At 35.9% G+C, this 23,406-nt stretch overlaps 1 protein-coding gene and 2 pseudogenes across 5 annotated transcripts in view; 2 read left to right on the top strand and 1 right to left on the bottom strand.

Annotated features, from left to right (window-relative positions):
* DYM (dymeclin) overlaps window positions 1–23,406 on the top strand; it is a 257,018-nt gene that overhangs the window by 189,197 nt on the left and 44,415 nt on the right. For all 5 annotated transcript variants that reach the window (XM_036230028.1, XM_036230032.1, XM_036230030.1 and 2 more), the window contains one exon: window positions 14,725–14,907. In XM_036230028.1, coding sequence (XP_036085921.1) covers window positions 14,725–14,907 — 183 coding nt within the window. The remainder of the gene's footprint in view (window positions 1–14,724; window positions 14,908–23,406) is intronic.
* LOC118610134 lies at window positions 12,415–12,519 on the bottom strand (annotated as a pseudogene).
* On the top strand, window positions 16,076–22,753 carry LOC107512650 (annotated as a pseudogene).

Genomic DNA, 23,406 nt, shown 5'->3' with positions numbered 1-23,406 from the left:
CTTTGAAAAAGTATTATAGAGAAGTGACTTAAAGAGGTAAGAGTTGAAACTGAGTGGCCATTTAAACCAAGGTGGTCAAGATAGTGGCTTGGAACTCAGAAAGGTCTAGACTGGAAATGGAAATGTTGGTGTCATCGACCCGAATAAAATCTTCAAAGTTATGGCGATCGAGGAGAGCACAGTGAGAGAGAAGGTGGCATGAAAAGGATTGAGTGGTCAGTCCAGAGCTCGGAGGGGCCCCCAACCTTCGAATGTCGGATGGAAGAGGAAATGCTTGTAACGAGGGGGACAGGGGAGACCCCAAACGCATGGTGTCAGATGGGCATGTCTTAAAGAGGAAGAAATGGTGAACCAACTGTGGATTGAAGATTGAGGATGAGGCGAGGATTAAAACGTATCCACTAGATTTGGCAAATGTACAAATGGGCATGTGAAAGTGGGAATTAATTTGAATAGTATAAGCTGACAGGTAGCTAGATTAATCATGAGAAGATTCTTTTAAGAATTAGATTTTTTAATTGAAGTCTAGGAAAGAAGGAGTATAAAATTAGTTATTCTCGATCTCCTATTTAGCCTTTTTTATCTTCGAATATGTCTTTCCTCCTATTGCTGTTTCTTAGAACACCCAAGTTTATGAAATTCTCGTGTGGACTAATGAGTTAAGCTCGTTTAAAATGAAAGTTTTATGTCAGTACTCGTAATAATAAACCTCATAGTAGCTACATATCCTGATTAATTTTCTTTATCTCTGTCTATCAGGTTTTAAATTAAGTTATGCTTAATAAACCAAGCGAAAGGTACTAAAATCAAAGTGTATTCACACAACTCAGGTTATAGGAAGCTCCAAATGGCCTTGTCATAGCACTAGAATTATTTCCGTGAGATTGCAGGATATATTTAAGTATCTCTTACATTATAATAAGCTCTTCAATCACCATCCCATCCATGGTTCAAAGGAAATACTCTTTGAAAGCATGTATAATGTATTTTTACATGTTTGTCATTTTATTCTCAAAAAACATAGAGGAAGAGGTTTTGAGAACTGAGGACAAATGGGTAAAATGAGTTCTGTGTAACAAAGGATGACAGTATCTCTGTGTATGTGTGTACGTATTAGACTTTGGTAAAAGGTTTAGATTGTTTTTTTCTTTTTAATCTTTCATCCTAGTGTCCTTGTATTATATTACTTATGTAGAGCCTTCTGTCCATTGAGTTCAAAGCACTTAACAGTCATCAAGTCATTTATTTCTTGGATTTATTGAATGGGTACCCATTGTTCAAAAGCCTGTGGGCGTAAGTACAAAGTTATAAAAGCACACAAATTAAATGTAATAGCACAGGAGCAAGAGAGGAAGCCAGCAGGATGACTGCTGTGCCTATTTGGGAATGCCAGACTCTTATAAAGAAAGAAAAGAAGAGAAAACAAAAGAGAGAAAGAAAAGGAATAGAACCACCACCTAGGATTCCTCATACTCTGAGAATTACAAAATAAATTTTGTCAGTCAAAGGGAATGATCATGGGGTGCGGTTAAGAGAGGCCTGACTGAATTTAGAAGGTGCTCTGGAAAATGCTCCAACTCTCATGATCTCAGATTTTACTCTAGGAGAAGCATGACAAATGATTGCGCTCTCTCCCACATTTTTGCAGATAAGTTATTCAAATACAAAGGAATTTGGTTAACTGCCATTGTCTCAAAGCAGTGTTATAAAATGTGAATCATGATCTTATTCTCAGGTTCCCAGTAAAATCTTGGTTTCATTTCTTTTAACATTTTGGCTTAGAGATATATCTATTTCTTTTTAGTTGTCTCCTTCATATGGTGTTTTTTAAAAATGCATATTTTTACAGTTTAATAAATTAGAAAAACTTAAGCTGATTCTTAAATTAATTTCGAAGAGGAAAAGCCTAGTTTTTCAAGGGTAAGAAGTCAATAGATGACTGAAAATTATAAAATTAAAAATTAAGAAATACCAGCACATACATTATTTCAGAATAAGAAGACAGACGTAGGAGGAAATAGCTAAAATGGCTCAAAATATTTGCCTCTGGGGAGTGGGAGTTAGGGGAAAGGAAAGAATGAATCCAGGGGGCTGGTCTTTTTTTTTCTTTCAAATCTAGTAGTATTCTTGGCTTTTAAACTATTGTCATTTGTTACTTTGATAAAATTAAAATTGAAACAAAAGTTTAGGGAAAAGAAAAATAAGAACAGGAAACCAAACCCTCACGTACAATAAATATTTGGGATCATTTTCAAAAGTGAGTTTTACATATCATCCTCTAAGTCTTAGCCTGTGAAGGCTCTCATCAGCACACTGACTCTATAAAGCATAGTCTGATTTTTGGTAATTCAAGAGATATTGGCTAAAACTGTTGATAAATTATGCATTCCACAATTAGGCGTTTTCTCCTACTTCTGATATTCTTCCTCATTTAATTGGAAATCTCTGATGACACTGAGTGAAATTCTTGAAAGCACTGTAATGTGAAATCTTAAATGGGACACTTCCTGTGCTGCTCTATTCAGCTCTCAGTCTAAATTGCACTTATTTATCCTCCCTCTTCTCCCATTTCTTTGCCTTCATGGCATTTCCCACAATTCACAGTTCTCTCCTACTGGACTCTGAACGTCACATAGGCAGGGGTCACATATGTTGGTCACTGCTTTACTCCAGTGCCTAGTCCCGTGCCTTTTCATAACACTAGTCATTCAGTATATGGTAAATGTATAACAAATGTCATCTGGGTTATTGTGTAAGCTAATTGGTAGCTAAGCTATTGGGAGGATTGATTAAATTGCATCAGTTAGCTTGGTAACCTGAAGGAGTTAATAAAACTTCCCCAGCTGCTTAGAGTACATCGAACCAGACCTACTGTGGCCAGTAAATTACAGGGGAGCACAGAGCACTGGGCAGGTGTTCAGTATTTCTGCTGTTACCACAGCTCTTAGAGGGTGTAAGGAGTATTCAGATAGCAACTGTTTTGAGGCCTTTTGTAAAAGGCAGTTTGTAACTGGATTTTTTGTGTGCACAGTTAATGCATTTTTAATTTCTCCCTCCGTGTTTTTATTTGTCTCTCTTTCAGTTTTTGTATTCTTTTGCTCAACATGCCTAATTCCTCATCCAATTTACTCAAATTTTAATTGACATAAAGTTGAAGTCGTTAAGAGTACTATAATCATTCCTTTATTTGGCTTGTTGGCATACCAAAGAGTTAGAGTTAGCAGTGACTGTTGAATAATAACCAGTAAATTAGTTCAAATAATGTCACAACATGTCTCCTAAATATAAATCAAACATATACAAGGGGGAAAAAAAACCTGCTTCCTAAAAATTTTGCTTGGAGAGGCATTTTTATTAAGAAAGCAACTACAGCCAGCCCTCCATATCCGCAGGCTCTATATCTACAGTTACAACCAAACTCAGTTGGAAAATATTCAGAAAAAAAAGTTATGTTGTTGCTAACATGTACTATAGCCTGCTAGGTTGGTTGAGTTTGTACTGAACATGTACAAACTTTTTTTCTTATCATTATTTCCTAAACAATACAGTGTAACAACTGTTTACATAGTATTTACGTTGTATTAGGTATTATAAGTAATCTAGAAATGATTTAAAGTATTTGGGAATACATGTGTAGGTTATATCCAAATACTATGCCATTTTTATATAAGGGACTTGAGCACTCACAGATTTTGGTATCTTGAGTGGGGACGGGTCCTGGAACCAGTCCCTCATGTATACCAAGGGATGACTGTAAATTGCTAAAATTGATTTTATTCTACCATTTTTTCATCATTGTTCTTTGGATATTTGAGAGTTCTTATTTACCTTACTCCCAGTGCGATCATTTGGTAAAACCAAGTGATTTTCGGGAAGATTTTTACTGGTCATTGGCTTTATTGATGAAATGAGGTAAATACTTTTCCGTAATTGCTGCTGTGCACGTTTAGGTTCTTGATAAAATTAAGCGAATAACATCCATTACAAAGGCTTCCTTTCGCACCTCTCACCTGATTTACATGCGGTACAACGTGTGCAGTCTCACCAGAACTGGCGCATGTCTGATAACATCTCTGACTTTAGACCTTAAGGAAACCATGGTTTTCCTTTAACTAAAGAAAAACCAAAATTGCCTGTCTCTTATTTGCAAACTTGTAGGACAGCTGACCAAAGGGAATTATCATCATTAAATTGCCACTTTAATGGTCCGTTGTAGAAAAAGCTGCATCTTCATTATATTACTTCCTTGGACTGTCACTGTACTTTTATGAGAAATGCTATGTTCAATTTTAGCTTTGTGGCCATTGACTACTACTTGAAAATTTTCTCGTTACAATGTATACATTACCCTAAAATGTCTTTGTTTTCCTTGTCTTTCTTGTAACAAAATCTTTTCCTAATTCCCAAATTGATACAAGTAGACTAAAGAAGTGAAATAGAAGGAAAGGTAGGAATCTTATTCTTTCTTGCCAACTATATTTTGACTAAAGAGAATCCTTTAACAGACTTTTTCTATATTTCTATATTAATATCAACTTTTTCTTTGCCTTTAAAAGAAGGATTTTGTTCATGCTGCATTAGGGTTTTACCCACCCTATTTTTATTTTATCTTTTACATATTAATAATTGTTTCTACATACTTTTGTCCAGGAAAAATATCCAGAAAATAAAATTAGCTATCTCTCTCTTCCAAAGAAATCAGCATCATATAGCAAAATTGACAGGTATCCCCGACTCATGACTTAATTGATTGCTATGCTGTGTCCCTAAGGGAAGCCATTTAAGTCAAAGCCTTATGAGTGTTACACATTAGGTTCCCTTCCCCAGAACTAATTTCATATTATAGAAAAGCAAAAATAGAATGAATAAAAAATTATATTTTATAACCCTGTATCACAAATGGCAACAAGATAAAAATTGGGTCATATGTATGTTTTGAGGTGCATTTAAGGCTTTTGAATATATAAATTAAATTTATATATTCAATTTAGACTGAAGAAACCTTGTTTTAGTAACTCTGTAGTAAGCATTCTTCTTTACTGTATGGACCTTAAACTGCTTTTAAAATTAATTTTGGCCATAATAAATAAACTGCAAATTTAATACAGGATTGCCTCCCAGAGTTTTGGAATTGTAATTGTTGGGTGATAGACAGTTTCCATGACAACAGGTGATTCCTTGTTCAAATTGTAGCAGCAAACTGAGTCACCCTCAATGCCATTGACCTTAACTGAGTCATGGGCATTGGCAGTTGTTGGGACAAAGTGTAGGCATTGGTCCCAGTCATTAGGTAACCATAAATACAACTGTTGGTCGTTATGTAGAATAAGGTTCCCAGTGCAGTGGGTTCCAAATCAAGCTGTCCTTCAGTCAGGGGTCACCTGTATTTCAGCATGAGACTTGTAATATTTTTAAACCGTTTCCTAAGGGGATTGCTGTTGTAATGTAACAATAGCATTTAGGTTTTTAAAAATCCTCAAATTCACAGTTAGCTCAGCACATTTCATTGTAATTCACACAAATGATCTAAAATTCAAATTTCAGCATCATGGAAGCACTTCTCTTTAAATAGACATAAAAGTTCAAGTCAGAAAACATTATAGTTGTTTGACTTAGTGCCCAGAAGAGGTAACATACTTCCCAAGTACATCTACATCTAGTAGGAAACTTTCATTCAGTGTTACTATTGCTTTTACTAGTGAGAGCAACAATTTCTTGAGCTGCTGCTGCATATTAGGCATTGGAGTAGCTGTTTTACTCATTCATTATTTCGTTTCCACTCTACTTGAACAGTTTTGCTGATAAAGAAATCAAGGTTTAGAATCTTGCCCAAGGTCACAGAAGCAGTAAATAGTAGAACAGGATTCAAAGGCCAGTGCAGTTGACCACAGAGCCTGTGCCACAGAATTCTTCTTCTGTACTCTGGCCAATTTTCCATAAAGTTGGGGAATCTTTAATATACAGGGTAATTGCTATTGATTCAAATCCATGAAAATAGTTTTTAGTACCTAGACAGGTTCAGCATCCCTCAATTATATTTGCAATATTAGTTCCTAATAAAAATAACAAGTTTTTCTTCTCTTTTTTAAATGTTAAGTTTCTTACATATCTTGAGAAAATTATTTTTGCCTTACAAATTTAGACAGGATTTTATAACTCCAAGGTGAACTACAGAGCGAGAACTGCATCTTATTTTATATCTTCGGTACCTGTTCTCAGTGGTTAGGACAGGACTGCATGTCATGATGCTGTTACCTGGTGGAGACTGGTGGAAAAGAGCTTTTGAGTTAGTGTGGACCTCATTGTATCTGGAGCTCCATCTTTCCAGACTGACACATCAGACCACACTTAGCCTGTGAGAACTCATTGACATTTTAGCCAGCTGCTTCTTCCCTTGGTCTGTGGAGACCCCCTTTTCCTCTGTGCGCTGCCAGGAGAGAGGGAGCACTTGTGTTCCCCCTATTCTTAGAGGGGCCCGTCCCTCTGGAGACTTCATTTCACTTGATTGCCTTGCAAAATCATCATCATCAGTCTCTGGTGGACTTAGGAAGTCTCATGTAAGACTCATTAACTTATCTGGCTTTTCCTCATTGTTAGTGCAGGAGAGGCATTCTTTGCAGCTTTCTACACCCTAAGCAGAAGCCAGTCTGGGTCCCCGACACTGCTTCCCTGCATTGCCCCCAGAGAGCCCTTTTATTTTACATTTGCAGGAACTGAGACCCAAAAAGTGACTTGTCCAGTCTATGGCAAAACTGGGGCTAGAACCCAATCTAGGGCTTCTCTTTTCTGGCTTGCAGCTACTCTCTTTTTCCTTTTTTTTTTTTTTTTTTTTTTTTTTTTTAACTTCAGGGCTATAGCTCCCCTGTATCTGATTCTTCACAGCCTCTCTTAGTACCACCGACTCTTCTTCCCAAGAAAGAATGGAAAAAGGGCACCAAGCATCATAGATCTCTTAAGTTCACATGAAATCCATGACATGGAGGTTTAGAGATAATTTCCCTTGTGTGCATTAACACTATCAAAGATAATTAAGAAACAGTGGAAATAATAAGTTCTAAGAGACCTAGTAGGTTCTTTGGTTTAGAGAATGGTTATTTTCAAACTTAACCTTATACATTTTTACTCTCAAAGGTTTTCCCCTTCTAAACTAACAGTGAGTCTATTTAAGGTGCTGCGGTAATCTAAAGGAAATTCTGAATTTTACTGAAGTTTGAAGTCACCCTAAAGATTTTTCTCCATTAACCACATTTTCAGTTACTCTAATAAAATTTGTTTTCTAAATTTAGTATTTTATGCATTCTTTATGAAAGATGAGACAAGAGTAGAAAGACATTTTTAAAATCTCATAAGCACCTATTTTTACATAGAAAAAACAGCATCTCAGAATAAGTGACTTACCAAAGGTCACGTAGCTAGCGATTGGCAGAGCTGGAACGAGAACTGGGGTTCTTGTGTCTCCGGTCGGGGTGAGGGGAAGCGATCAGTGGCCTGTCAAAGCCACCACAAAAAAAATATATACGTCTTCCTAGAGAATTATATTACTCAGATATTACTTTTTTATAGGAGGTGTAAGCGTATTTCTTTTTATAATAAAACACTAATGTATTTTGAAGAAGAATGGAAATGAACACTAATTCTTAAGGCAAACATTAAAAATTTAAAACAAAATGAGAAACTCCAAGCTCAGGCGTTTGCTTATTCTGTTCTGCCAGTAGGAGGGCCTGGGGCAACGAGAGATGCACTCCTCTGCACCCCACTTTCTGCTCAGTGTGCCTAACCCGCTAAGGTAATATGATTGCCAAGGGGCTGCAACTCAGTTGGGTTTCAATGAGAACATTCCTTTTTTGTGAGTTGTCTGGCTATTTTCCAGGTATGGAAAAACATGTAAAGTTAGCCAGTGACCCCTAGCAGCCACCATTACCTTGCCTTCCTGCCACCAGGAAGCATGTTTTAAATAACAGACTTCCCAGGGTTCTACTTCAGGCTTGTGGGCCACATTCAGACCCTGTCCAAGGAACGAAGAAAAAGACTACATCGTTTTACATCCCCGCACAAGAACAGCGGGAATAACTCTGCCTTCTGCTCCCCGTTTCCCACCTACCGCCACATTATTAAGGTTACACATTGTCTCATCTGGTCACAGGATTTATTCTTCAGCTGTGATTTTGCATGTAATATAAAGCTAGTTCTTGCTATCAGAAGCTGGATATTCTGGGGCAAATCCAGTTCTGGCTAGAAATAACATAGTCACAAAGCTTTTCAGTGTGTGTGCCAGTGAATTAACAGCACGAAGATAACAAGGGTCTATCACCAGAGGATTGGCTTTGAAGGCCATTTGCACATTAACTTTAAAAAGAGGCTTGCCTGTGCATTTCCTCCCCCTTCTTCCCACTTTGGCAGAGTCCCATTAATTTTGTTGAAGGTTTTATTTTCTGCTGAAAATGCAGGAAATTTAGACAACTCTCTTGGAATCCCCCCAAAACTAATACAAACAAGATACATATGCTTCTCTTAAGGAAACTAAAAATAAATGATTTGAAACTATTTAACTGTATAAATTCCCTCTCAAAAGGGAAAAGGAAGTTTATATAATGAGGCAGCCCTGAATGCCGTTGACAGGGTAAGAGACGCCCGCCACCGCCGCCTTGTCCCTTTGACGTGGGATCACTGCTCAGCACAGAACTTGTTCAGGGTTCATGACCAACATGTACAGAAACCATCAGAAACATCTGAAAACAGGACCATTTTCTCAGTGTCCTTGTTTTTACATTTGAATTTTCTGCAATAAAATAAGTATGCTTTTTTTAATCATTATTTTTAACTAAAGTCTGTTTGATCTGGGGTCCGTTCCTGGAATGGAAGCTGCAAGCGCTAAACACGAAATGCTGTGAATGAAGACGGCACAGTGTTCTCCACGTCGTCTGCTTCTCTACCAATGAGCCGTCAGGTTTCATTTCTGACAAAGCGAATTTTGACACAGGACAGGGGGAACATGGTTAGTTTTTAAAAGCATGTCTTTTGATAAAACCTTATGTTATCCCATAAATGTAGGTCAATTTTTCTATACTCTGTCCTCTGAAACAGCGGTCCCCAACCTTTTTGGCACCAGGGACCAGTGCTCCTATGAGAATCTAACGCCTGATGATCTGAGGTGGAGCTGAGGCGGTGATGCTGGTGTTGGGAGCAGCTGCAGATACAGCTTGCCCGCCACTCACCTGCTGTGCTGCCTGGTTCCTTACAGACCATGGACCACTACCGGGCTACTTCCCCAGGAGCTGGGGACTCCTGCTCTAAAGGACCAGTTTTGTAAATTAATAAAGTAGAATTTGGGGTTTATATTTAAGACTAAGAAATGTGACTTCTAAGTTCTTCGTAGTTATAGTAATTGCATTAATTTATCAACTTTGGAAAGTCATTTATCTTTTTGGTGGTTTTTTTTGTCTAAAATTAAATGTCTAAAATTAAAATAATTGTTCTCCTTTAAAATGCTTTAATGTCTTTGTATTAAAAAAAAACAACAACTCAAATGGGACCTAACATGTGTTACACACACTGTTTAAGGGCTTTATAAATACTACCTCATTTAATCTTCATGAAAAAAAATAGCAACCTTCTTTAAATGCCATTTGAAATTCTGACACCCAAATAGTGATTAGGTTAGGTAACCATTTAGATCTGTTTAAATACTAAGATTTGAATGACTCCATAATTTTAAAGAAACTCTATAATCAAATTCATTCTAATTTTTCATTCTTCTTTACAAGAAGTGATTATCACCCAATAATGCCTTTTAAAAAATGAAACAAAGGATTTTATTTGTTTATTTCCATACGTAATAGTTACCTGCACCAGAATCTATCTGGTCATGGTAGCAACTTGAAGTTTTAGTTAACTCGTAAATTATAATTATCGAGATAGTTTGCCTTGGAAATTAGAATTAGCCAGAAGTTTGCTACTTTATTTCTAGTAAATCAGAATCTCCTTGTACATGGTTTACCCCTCTGGTCCATGATTATTTCATGACCTGTTTGGTGCCTTGAATCTGCCATTGATCTCCCAACATAAATGAAAGGATCCATAAGAGCATGGTTTCTAGGAAACAAGCAGTAGGAATGCTAGCTGTTCTTTAAAGGATGATTAAAGTGTGGTTAGCAGAGAGCTGCTGCCACTTGAAAATGGAAATGAATTAGTTGCTGGGATTTAAGTATACATTTATATACTTAAATACTTATTATGTATCTTAACAGCGGTAACTAAATATACAGAATTACATCTGTGATCAGAACAGGCCAAACAGAACGTGAATAGGATAAGGCTTTAAATCAGGTTGTGTTGAGGGACAGTTGAAGTTTCTGATGGATTGAAGACAAGGTAATAGCTGTGACAATGGCATAGAACAGACCAATGAGTAGGAGTGCTGAGGTGATGGACTTCTGAGCTGCAGCAACTTTCTGTAACTACACAAAACAGTGAACCAGAAGTCTTTCAATTTCTGAGTTCAAGGTTAAGTTTGATCACTCGCAACGAATGTCCTAGGAGGGATTGTACCATTAAATCAAGTGTTGGAAGTATCTTGCATAACTTCTGAGTATGCTTTATGATTTTATAATTCTTTGACTAAATTCTAAGCTTTCTAACTTGAAAGATAATAACCAAATTGTTCTGTATTAAGCTAAAGGATTGCTGAATTAAGTAAAATAATGTATGTAGAAATTATTGGTACAGTTTCAGGGACATTAAAAAAACCAGTTAGTATGGATACTTGAATTCAAGGAAACCTCAAGAAATAATCTCTTTGAAAGTGCTGGTGGGAATAATGATGACTGACACCCAGCCGGTGCAAGATGGTAGGGCTGCTCACTGTGTGCAACCCACGTCCAGTAGGACTGACAGTTGTTAAATCTTTTGACCTACTAGTTGTTAAATATTTTGAATTTCGCCCTTGGATATAACCAGGGAGGAAATTGACATCCTCTCATAAACGGGGTAGTTGGGCCGGGGCTGGGAAGAGGTCTTTATATTGAAATTTTAATAACCTAAATTATTTACAGTGTTGCATGTTAAATTATAACCCACTATGTGTAATTTAAACTTATTTTTAATTTCTAAATTATGTTTAATTTCTCACTTTTTTTCCTTATCAGCAATTAACTTGTTTGTTTGTTGTTATGATGACATTGGCTAACAAAATCCAATGAGTTTCATCTGTGCACTTTAACAGTAAGACATATATATATATACACTGTGTGTTCACCTCCCATAGTTAGATTTCTTTCTGTCACCGCATATTTGAGACCCCCTTTACCCGATCTACCTCCCCCTTCTCCTCTCCCCTCTCTCCTCTGGTAACCACTAGTCTATAGTTCGTGTCCATGAGTCCCTCTTTGTTTGTCCTACTCATTTGTTGCTTTAAGGTTTATATCCCACCTATACGTGATATCGTATGACTTTCACCTTTTTCCGTCTGGCTTATTTCGCCGAGCATGATTATCTCGAGGTCCATCCATGTCGTCGCAAATGGTAGTATTTCATCTCTTCTTATGGCTGAGTAATGTTCCATTGTATATATGTACCACAGCTTCTTTAGCCAATCATCTATCGTAGGACACTTCAGTTGCTTCCATGTCCTGGCCACTGTGAATATGCTGGTATGAACATCAGTGTGTAAATATCTTTTTAGATATGGATTTTTGAGTCTTCGGGGTAAATACCCAGTAGAGGGATTGCTGGATCATATGGTAGATTAATGCTTCGTTTTTTTGAGGAAACTCCATAGTGTTTTCCATTTCAAATATTTGTCGGTCATTTGTATGTCCTCTAAGGAGAAGTGTCAGTTCAGGTCCTCTGCCCATTTTTTGATTGGATCATTTGGGGTTTTTTGTTTGTTTTTATTGAGTTGTATGAATTCTTTGTATATTTTGGATATTAGACTCTTATCAGAGGTGTTGCTTGCAAATATCTTTTCTCATTTGGATGGTTGTCTCTGCCTTGTTGATGGTTTCTTTTGCTGAGTAAAAGCTTTTTAGTTTGATGTGGTCTCATTCATTTATTTTTGCTTTTAATTCCCTTGCCTTTGATTTCAAATTCATAAAATCTTCTTTAAGTCCTAGGTCCTTGAGTTTAGTGCATATGTTTTCTTCCGTGCATTTTATTGTTTCATGTCTTATACTCAGGTCCTTAATCAATCTTGAGTTAATTTTGATGTGCGGTGATAGACAGCAGTCGAGCTTCATTCTTTTGCAGGCGGCCTTCCAGTTCTCCCAGCACCGTTTACTGAAGAGGCTCGCCTTTCATTTTTGTTTTCCTAATGGTTCTACAACGTTAAAATATATAAGATGCTTTCAAGTGTGGCAGTCCAACGAAATATGATTTTGTATAAAATGTCTTTGTTATAACTTCTCACATTATATTTTCAGTTGATGTGAATAATACAAGAAACTTTATGTGGTCATTTAATTTATATCAAACTAATAAGAACAGATACTACACTTAATCTTAGCCAAAAGGCCGAGAAGCGATCGTAATTTAATTTATAAATCTGCAGCTCAAAATAATCAGTAAAAGATAGCTTTAGAATTAGAACTGAACTTGTCACAGAAACAAGAGAAATAAAATACCCGGTAACTCCTTTAAATATAAGAGAGTTAGTATAACTTTTAAAGAGCCTGCAGTCAGATTGATTGATGCAAAGTGAAAATTAATGTGGAATATGCTTATTGATATAGTGTTTTCAGTTTATACTTTACCTGACTTGGGAATAAAACAAATGATCAATAGTTTAGTTTGGGTTTAAATGAGCAGGAGCCTATTTGAGAGTTGGATATTTACCCTGTCCATTTCAGCAAATTACTCATTAAAATGTTGAGAAAAACTATTAATGTGTTTGAAAGCAGAAATTAAAAGCTATCAAAGGTAATTCATTTTTTAAATTTAATTTTAATATATTAGGATCCTCCTAACACAACTTAAGTGGGGATATGAAATATTTATGGACATGAAATTCTGCAGAAAGCTAATATTTTGACTTGTAGTCATACAGTCTCACTGATTTGCTCTTAAGTGACTCTGAGAGAGAATTCTGAAACTTGAAGTCTCTTTTTTCTCTACTAATTTAAGTGCCATAGTGAGATGAAAACCTAATTGAGAGAACTCTGGTCAAGATTATGTTGTCAGTTCTCAGTTTAAAGGCTAATCTCTTCTCTTTGCTCTAAAAACAAAAATAATGGATGAACTATAACAAGAAAACATTTAAAACACATAGCCATACCCCAAAATGAGATAAGACATTTCTCAGAGCAGGGTCTGGAGCGGTGAACTTGCAGAGCTTCCGGTCTGGAAGGAGACAGGAATGGCTGCAAGCTCAGCTCCGACAGGGTACATGACTAAATGTGCCCAGGTAAGAGGCACCACGCTAGTGCCAGGTTCCCTGCCAGAAGCTGGGAGCTGGAATGGATCTTTTATTGAAAAGAGGCTGAACAGAGGTGTTAACAGTGGCTTTTAAGTTTTATGTCTAAGGAAGTGGAAGGACACAGAACCAACCTTACAATGGGATTTTGAGCCAAACTGATAACTGTTGGTGACAGACCCTCCCCTTCCTCTCTGCAGTTTCATTGCAAGGCAGTTGTGATACACCAGTTGTGATAACCTAGTTTCAGACTCCAGGAAGTTTCAGACTCTAGGAAGCCACTGCATGACCCATAGATTTTGGGGGACTGATCCACATTAAATGAGGCTGCGTAACCAAAATTCCAAAATACATGCTGAAATGTAACAATACTAAGAAAGACAGCCAATGTAGTCATGATCATAATTAAGGTCAATTTATCTGAACAGAATTGAAAATAATAGAATAATTTTGAAAATACTCAAAGATAAATGAAGGAATAATATTTAAAGAAGAATAAATAATTGTGAAATAAAAACAGGGAGAAATGAAATAAGAATATGACTGGCAATACTAGTTAATTAGAAAACTTAAAATGAAAAATATAGTCATTAAAATTGAAAACTCAGTAAGCAAAATAGATTCTAAACTGAGCGTTATCACAGAGGATCACATTGAGAACCCCATCAGACAGTGTTATAACTTTCGCTTCAACTGGCAAACATAATTTACAAAATTCAAGAAGAGAAGGAAAGCCCATTGTATTTACATGTATTTTTGCTCTTTCTTCAAGAGATTTGTTGATTACTTACTTTGAGTTTTTCTGTCACATAACTGTGTTCGGATTCGCAAAGACTATTGACTTTGAGAAAACAGAAACAAACAATAGGCTCCTTATCTGTAAATATAAAGATTGAAATGACAGTGCAGAAAAATGAGGCCACATTCCAAATTAGGTACTTTTCTTGGAATTGGTAAGACCTACCACCACTGTACATTATGAAAGTCTAATGATTTAGGGTACCACAGTGATGGGTATACAGATAAGGATCCATTAAATGAGGGGCTGAGTAAGCTCCAAATTTCCTTTTGGGTTGGCGAGTTTATAATTTATGACATGCAATTCCTAATTGTCACCATACTAAGTTCAAATTTTTTTCCCTCAGATTTTTTAGTAACTGATAACCTAATTCTAAAGATTCTTGACAAAAATAGTCTTGAAGAGTTCTTCTGCATGATCTTTCCAGTGCTGTTACAATTTTGAAGCAGTTGCTCTCATTCTAGTGAATTCTGTGTTAAGGAGAAAAACACTGACTCTGTGTGGGGATTTTCTTTATCAGGCTCAAGACCTAAATGTCATCGAAGAAGTGATTCGAATGATGTTAGAGATCATCAATTCCTGCCTGACAAATTCTCTTCACCACAATCCAAACTTGGTGTATGCGCTGCTGTACAAACGGGATCTCTTTGAACAGTTTCAAACTCATCCTTCGTTTCAGGATATAATGCAAAATATTGACCTGGTAAGTGTAAATGGAGATGTTTATTATGGTTCTTTTTTAAATATCAAAGTAGAGGAAGTCTAACAGCCTTTGATAAAAACTACAATAAAGTCTCTTCCACGTGAACTGTGTTTGCCGCCTATTCTGCTATAACAGTTGGCGCATTCCGTGTGTGTGTGTGTCTTATATGCACAGACTTACGTATTCACGTGCACATATATATTTAATAGAATCGAGGTCATACTTTATTTTGTACAGTTCTGTATCCTTCCATTTTTACTTAACATTTAGATCGTTAGCATTTTTTTGTAATATCAACTCTTTGAACATCTCACATTTTAATATCTGTATTACGGATATCCTAAAATATATTTAACCATCATCTGAGATAAGAAAACCAAAATGCCAAGAGGAGGTTTCCCCGGTGATTTTAACACAAATCCAAGCCTAAGGGTCATTGTCTTAGATAATGATTACCTATCTGCATAGGGCTTTATCAGTGTGGGTTATTTACACATACATGATCTTATATGACCCTTAAACCATCCTTTCAAGTGGGATTCGAGCAAAGCAAAGCAGGGCTCGAGAGGAAAAACTCGCTGGCTCAAGGTCACTTAGCTAGTGAGTCACTCAATCAGGCCTTGAATCCAGGTCTTCTCGTCAATAACTCCACGTTTTCAACATTCCCTTGAATAAACCTGAGTAAGATTTTACATGAGCAGGCTTTCCAGCAACTTTGTATTGAATACTGCCATGCGAAATAGTGCTGGGCACACTGGAGATTCATTCAAAACATTGTAAACATTTTACATATTTTTTTTTAAATGCCATGATAAAGATATAAATAACATCTCTACTTTTTGCCTCTTTCAGCACTTTACCTTCCCCTTTCCTCCCCTAAATGCCCCTGAAATGTTGGCTTAAGCAAGCCTTTACTATTTCTTCTTTCATGAAGTTAACCTTGAAAAGTATTGGTAGAGGAGACTATGAATCTACTTTTATTTTTAGCTGACAGGGAGTTGAGAGTTGATATTTTTCATTAAGACATTCAGCAATGTTGACTATCTGAGACAGCCGTGACTAACCTTGGAGCACTTTTAACTTCTGCAGAAAGAGTTAGACGTGTGTTTTTCAAGTGGCCAAATTTCTATTATCCACTGATACATATCCCTCCCGTCTAACTCCCAAGATGACGTGATCTGGCTGAATTAGGCAGCAGGACAAAACAGAATTACCACAGCAAATGAGCAAGGACATGGAAGAATTTTAAGCCTGAGTATAAGTAGAGAACAGAGGCAGTGAACAATAATAGTTATGTAGTATAGTAAAGGCCAGAACTATATTTATTTCTGGTCAGTGTAAAATTTATGTTAGATTTTGTGAATTTCCAGACCTGACCATTTTTACTGAACTTCAAATTAGTGCATTCAGTTGACAGTATGACAGTCTCACAGATGTTGAAGAAGGTTAAATCAGGATTCTCTCTTTTCTTCAAAAAAAAATCAACCAAAATAAATCAACTTTTTCTTCTACGGTTTTCCTCATCTCAATAAATAACATCAACATTTACCTAGTTGCTTAAGCCAGAATAAAGAAATGGAATAATGAGTGCTAGTAGAAATAAGAGTGGGAAATTGCAAATCTAAGGAGCACAGTTAGAGAAGGGCTTTCTGAGAATGTACATTTGAGCTACGAGGTAGAGAGTGAGCCAGGTAGGTATCTAAGGGCAAAGTGTTCCGGGCAAAGAGAACATAGGGTAGGCTGGGGACATGTCTCTGTCTCCCTCTGGAGTGAAAGGTAGGTATGTTTACTGACCATTAGAGAAGATTTGGGTCCCTAAGCTCAGAATTCTACTGCATGTGCAAAGGTCATCTGGCCCTCTTCAAATCACCATTGTGCAAATTGGGGCTTGGGGAACCAGTGCAAAAATGTTAATGTTCTGATTACCGCTATTGCTATGACTGTCCTTCATAACTGACCCGGAAATCTCCATCTTCTTCCAGAATCCATGACACTGTGACAAACTTGTTAACTTGCAAGTAGAGTAAAATTTCAGACTCTTCACAGTTCTTGACAATGTGAAATAGTCTGATGTTATTTGAAGGTCGACTGATAAATAAAGATGTATATTATAAACTCTAGGCCAATCACACAGAAGAAGAAGTAGAGATATAACTAGATAAAATAGATCCATAAATTATACCCAATCCAAAGGCAGGCAAGAAAAGCAGAATAAATAATAGTGAGCAAATAGAAAACCACAGGCACTAGGGGAGATTTAAATTCAACCACGTCAGTAATTACATCAAACGCCTCAATTAAAAGATTTTCAGATTGGATAACAAGTAAGATCTAACTATGTACTATCTATAAGCAACACACTTCAAAGACATAGATAGATTAAAAGTAAAAGAATGAAAGAAGTTTTACCATACAAGCGCTTATTAGAAGAAAGCTGGAGTGACTATATTAAAAGTAAAGTAGACTTCGGAACAGGGACTATTACCAGAGATAAAGAGCAACACCATAAAATGATGAAGAGGTAGATTCATCGAGAAGACATAACAATCCCAAATGTGGATGTATCTAACAAAGGTTCAAAATACATGAAGCAAAAACTGATGGAATTGCAAGGAGAAATAGACAAACTCATAATTATAATTGAAGACGTCGATACTTCTTTCTTAGTAGCTGATACAGAAAGAAGACAGAAAATTAGTAATAGTACAGAAGACCAAAACAGTACTACCAACCAACTTGATTTAGTTGACATTTAAAAAACGGTCCACCCAACATCAGTACATGTAGAACATTCACTGAGATATTCCATACTTGGGGCCATAAAACCTCAACAAATTTAAAAGTCTTGAAGTCATATACAGTATGTTCTTCGACCACAATGAAATTAAACTAGAAATCAATAAGAAAGATGTCTGGAAAATACCCCCCAAATATTTGGAGATTAAACAGTACACTTACAAGTCAAAGGGAGGAGGTCACAAGGGAAATAAACATTTTAAAGTGAGCAAAAATGAAAATGCAATATATCAAAATTTGTGGGACACAGCTAAAGCTTTGAGGGAAATTTACAGCATTAAATTCTTTTATTAGAAAAGAAAATAGGTCTTAAACCAATTATAAGCTTCCACATTAAGAAACTATAAAAATACCATTAGTCAGAACTACCAGCAGAAAATGGAGGCCGTCAACACTCAGATCAGCCTGGAGCTCCATGCCGCCGCATTTACCTGTCCATGTCTTTCTACTGGGACTGTGATTATGTGGCTTCGAAGAATTTTGCCAAATATTTTATTTACCAAGCTTACGAGGAAAGGGACCATGCCGAGAAACTGATGAAGCTGCAAAGTCAACAAGGTGGCTGACTCTTCCTTCAGGAGGTCGAGAAACCAGACCGTCATGATGGGGAGAATGGGGTGAATGAAATGAAGTGTACATTACACTCGGAACAAAGCATGAACAGTGACTACTAGAACTGCACGAACTGGCCACTGACAAAAACGACCCCCATTTGTGTGACTTCATTGAGATTCATTACCTGAATAGGTGAAATTCGTCAGAGAATTCAGTTACCGCATAACCAATTTGTGCAAGATGAGGGCTCCCGAATCTGGCAGAGCAGAGTATCTCTTTAACAGGCACACCCTAGGAGACTGTGATAACGAGAGCTAAGCCTTAGGCTGCCTTCCTGTAGCCACAGAGGTGACTTCCCTGCTCACCAAGGCAGTGCGTGCATGTTGAAGTTACCTTTTCTGTAAGTTGTACCAAAACATCTACTTAAGTTCTTTCCTTGTATCATTCCTTCAAATAAAGTACTTTGGTACCACCACCACCCATCCACCCACCCCCAAAAAAAATGGAAAGAGAAGAGTAAATTAAACACAAAACAGGAAATTAGGCTATAATAAAGATAAGAGCAAAAATTAATGAAAAAGAGAAAGAAATAGAGAAAATGAATGGTACCAAAAGCTGGTTATTTGGGAGGTAGGGTGGGGAGGAGGGGGAAGGGGACCTATAAAATGGATAAATCTTTAACAGAAGAAAAAGAGAAGAGACATAAATTACCAATACAAAGATATATGATAGGGAGTTTTGAAAGGATAATAAGAGAATGTTATTAATAAGTATGGTAATAGATTTAACAATTTAGATGAACACATTTCTTGAAAGACAAATTTTTAAAGCTTACTAAGAAAGAAACAGATTATCTAAGTATTTCTATGTCTTTATACTGAATTAGTGCTTATAATTTTTCCAATAGAGAAAACTCCAGGCCTACATGGCTTTACCCTTGAATTCTGCCAAACTTATAAGAAAGAAATAATACTATTTTAATACAAATTTCTCTGTATAATAGAAGAAAAAGACATACTTTCCAACTCATTTTATGAAGATATTATTAACCTAATGCCAATACTATACAAAGACATTACAAGAAAAGAAAGTTATAAATCAGTATCACTCATGGACAGAGCACAAAAATCCTCAACCAAATATTAGCAAATCAAATTTAGCAATATATCAAATTATCAGTTAGCACATATCCTAGGAATTCAGGCTGGTTCAACATTCAAAAACTAATCAATGTAATTCACCACATCAGCAGACAAAGAAAAACCATAAAATCACCTCAGTGTATGCAGAAAAAGCATTTATCAATATTCATTTTTTTCATAATTAAAAATAAAAAAAACCTATGCAAGCTATGAAAACTTCCTCAATCCAGTACTAAGTTTAATTTTTTTGAAAATAGTAAGCTAATATAAATTTTTGAAAGAGATCAGTTATGCATAAATTCCCATAAAAGTAGATGCGTTTTTAGTAGTGTATTAAACTAGTGGCGATCATGTAGGTTTTAATTTTCAGGCTCTCCTGGAATTGTAGATTTCACTTGCTAGTCCTGTCTGGTTTGGGTGAGATGACCTTTGTGACCAAACTCAGTTCTTTCAAATTATTCACCTATGAGAGGCATAAAATCAGAAAATCTAGACATGTAACTACAAAGAAATATTATCAATTGTATAGATTATTGGCAATAGTAACATTGTATGAATTTTATTCTTAACAGACTACTTTTACATGTATTATAATTATTTTCTATGTGGTAGACAGGGCACCTTTTTTATTTGAAGATACTGAAATATACCTAATAATAACGGCAGGGTGGCCATTTGGCAAGCAAAAATGTTTGCCTGTCTAACATACACTTACTCTTTTGTCATCCTCATGGCCCCTGGAAAAGCTTCCCATTTCTATACATCTGTGTTCTGGTGACCATTCACTTTCATTATAGGTGGTTAAATGTGATTTTAACATTACTCAAAGAGTACAACTGATTAATCAGACCATGACATTGAACAATTACTGTTCAAAACTAATAGCCAAATTGAAGATAATGTGCTATACTTAGATTTAATGAATTGCAGCTAAATATGGTAGGTGGAGGAAAGTTATAAAACACCCACTGTGGAAAAGTACCTTCCGTTGAAAGGTCGCCTTTGAGTTACACTAGCATATCATTCATTCTAATTTTAGCTAAGGTTTTAACTTTAATTTTTTTTCTACTATTGGCTATTATTGGCTGAATATGCAGACGTATTCAGTGGGGGGAAAAAGTTGATCTAAACAGTTTTAATGGTTACTGTGGAAGTTGATAAAAGCCTGTTATAATCATCATCACTAAATTTACTATTGTGTGCAAAATTCTAACCTGGTATTAGGAAATACATGTTTCTATCTTTGAATGCAGATTTTTTTTTTTTTACTAGTTTCACATTCTTTGCTAGTGTCGCATCCTGACTCCAAAGGAAATTTTCAGCTAAACAGCTTAACACCTTTCACCTCAAATGTTTTCTATTATAAAAACTAAGCCTTTTGTTACATAGAATTGCTGGAGATAATAAAGTAAGAAGAAACATCCGGGTTCCAGTCTGACTCCTGCCACTTACTTGGCTAACCCTGGCCAAGCCTCTCTCTCTCTCTGATCCTGTTGACTCATCTGCAGGACAGATTTTATCAGCTTCATAGGATTGTTGTGAGAATTAAATAAATAGTATATGTAGCTCCCATGGCCCATGATAAATATGCAATAGATGTTCGTTCGCTTTCTTTTTGACATATATATTATATTTCTTTTCTGGAATTGGTAAGTTTATCATTTTTTTTTTAAGTAGTGGGAGTTTGAATGCAAAAACATTATTAGAATATCAGCTTTACAACATACAGATAAGACACAGCTCAAGAAAAAAGAATTTACTTAGAAACTGAGTCTCTTGCCTACTCTGGAGCTTCTCTGGTAGGAATGGGAGTTCCTGTGGCTTAGAGGCAAGTCCGTTTAAGCCTCAGAGTGATCGTTGCATTATTTTGCATTACTTTGTTCTTTGATGATGTGACATGTAAGTACTCTCTTGTATGTTGGCTCGTTGTATCTGTGAATATTTGAATACTATCCATTCCACTTGGCTTTGATTATATGCATTTTGTTATCTCAATCAGTGATCTCCAAAGTGGATGATACACATACCCCGAAGGTGTTAACTGACAATCCATAGGGGCATGGGAAGAAAATGTTAGAGCTTTTATTTATTCACTAAAAACAAACAGATTCCTTGTTACTAATTCTTTATATTGGCATGGACCAGCAGCCAGGGTCTCCCTGTCGGCCACAGTACTCCAGGTATCCTGAGGGAGGATATAGGAGCGCTTCAGCTTGGAGGGCTTACCTGTCATTCACTTGAGGTTTATTGTATTTTATGTGTTCATGGTTTTATTATCTAGATCTAACTAAATAAACCCTCACAAAATGAGCATGCTTTGCAGGATTCCTGCAAAGGAACCACACATTGATGGCAAAACAATAATATAAGTATTCAAATATAATACATATATTAATACATGACGAAAATGAAATGGCAAAGCTGACATCCCTCTCCTAGAATAAAAGTGCTACATTAAAAGGTAAAAACAGTAATGAGTCAGTCTACTCTCACAAGAAATGGATCCATAAAATTTATCAAGAACACTGTTTGCATCATGGATTTACATAAACAGAGTATCTTACTGTAAGGGATATTATGTTTTCTAATGATCATGTGAAGCCTTTGCGATTAGCAAGACATAATAGCTAATTATCCAGATTATTTTTAAGGATAACATTTTGAGTACAAAAAGTATTTTGTGTCTACAATTAAAATCTAGTTTATTTTTTCTTTATATTTAAATTTTTATGTACATTTCATAACATAAATCATTAATGTTGCAGTATATAGCATAATTTATAAATAAATGGAACATATATTGGAAGTACATCCTCACTTTTTTGCTCGTAGGTATGTATAGTCGAAAATAAATTTGGAGACTGCTGGTCTGTATTCTGGCTGATAGTCAAAATCACATAGAGAGACTGATGTAAAAGGTCTCTGGCCAGGCCTGGGGATCAGTATTTTCACAAAGTTTCCTGGCTCCTTTTGATGATCAACCACCATTGAGAGCTATTCCTTGACTGCATTATCTACTACTATAAGCCAAAAATCATCCAATAGTGAAAATGTCTGTGGTTAGTAAATGTTAAAAGGAGAAAAAAACACTCTATAAGCCTCAAACATCTATAAGATTTATCCACTTTTCTATTAGCATTTTTCATTTCTTAGAACGTGTTTTTAACAGATATATTCCTAGTCTTTAAATATTTTTTAGTCAAAGAAGAGAGCTTTATGTATAGATATTAGGCTGAACCATATGAAATTGCCAACATTTAACCATTTTTTTACCTATAGAAATGGCATTTCATATGGTTAACCAAATTTTTTTCTCAGAAAAACAATGTGTAAAACCAGTAAAGATTTTTATATAAGAGAAAAACATTTAATTTGCATCTTTGCTGTTGTGTATTTTTAAATAAATTTTAATTTAATTATTTCAGTATGTTTTCTATCTGTATTGTGTCTGTCTTCAAAGACTTAATCACTGTATTATAAAAATCAATTTCAAGAAAAAAAAATCAATTTGAGTACACACTGTGTCTAAACTCAGAACAGAATTTTATCCCAGAATTTCCCAAAAAAGTTTAAAATCCAACTTGGGGAAAAAAACAAGATCCATAGGCATATGCTGGAAAACCAACCTATCGTGGACAAAGCAAACAGCGTGGAAAGGGGCTGGTGCCAGCAGATTGCCTGAGGTAAATGATTTACCCACCGCGTAACCAGCCGTCAGCTGGCTTCATTGTCACTCTTTGCCACCCTCTCTCAAGACTTAGGATCCTGGCTCCACCGGCCCCTTCACACTAGAACGATTAGCAAAAACATCATAGTACTCCTGAACCATTTCTATTTAGGAGAGTCATCTTAAATGAAAATTTATTAAAATGTTTGCAAATGATTGTTAGTAACTTAATATAATATAAAAATGGAACTATTCAACTTTTTTTTAAAAGCATGTTTTTACATTTTTACAGGTTTGACTATAAACATTCAAGTTCTTCTCTTGAATAAAAAGATCTAC

The sequence above is a fragment of the Rousettus aegyptiacus genome, unplaced genomic scaffold (genome assembly GCF_014176215.1).
Source record: "Rousettus aegyptiacus isolate mRouAeg1 unplaced genomic scaffold, mRouAeg1.p scaffold_m13_p_12, whole genome shotgun sequence".
Lineage (NCBI taxonomy): Eukaryota > Metazoa > Chordata > Mammalia > Chiroptera > Pteropodidae > Rousettus > Rousettus aegyptiacus.
Note: the sequence above shows the minus strand (reverse complement) of the source record. Positions and strands in the feature narration are given on the sequence as shown.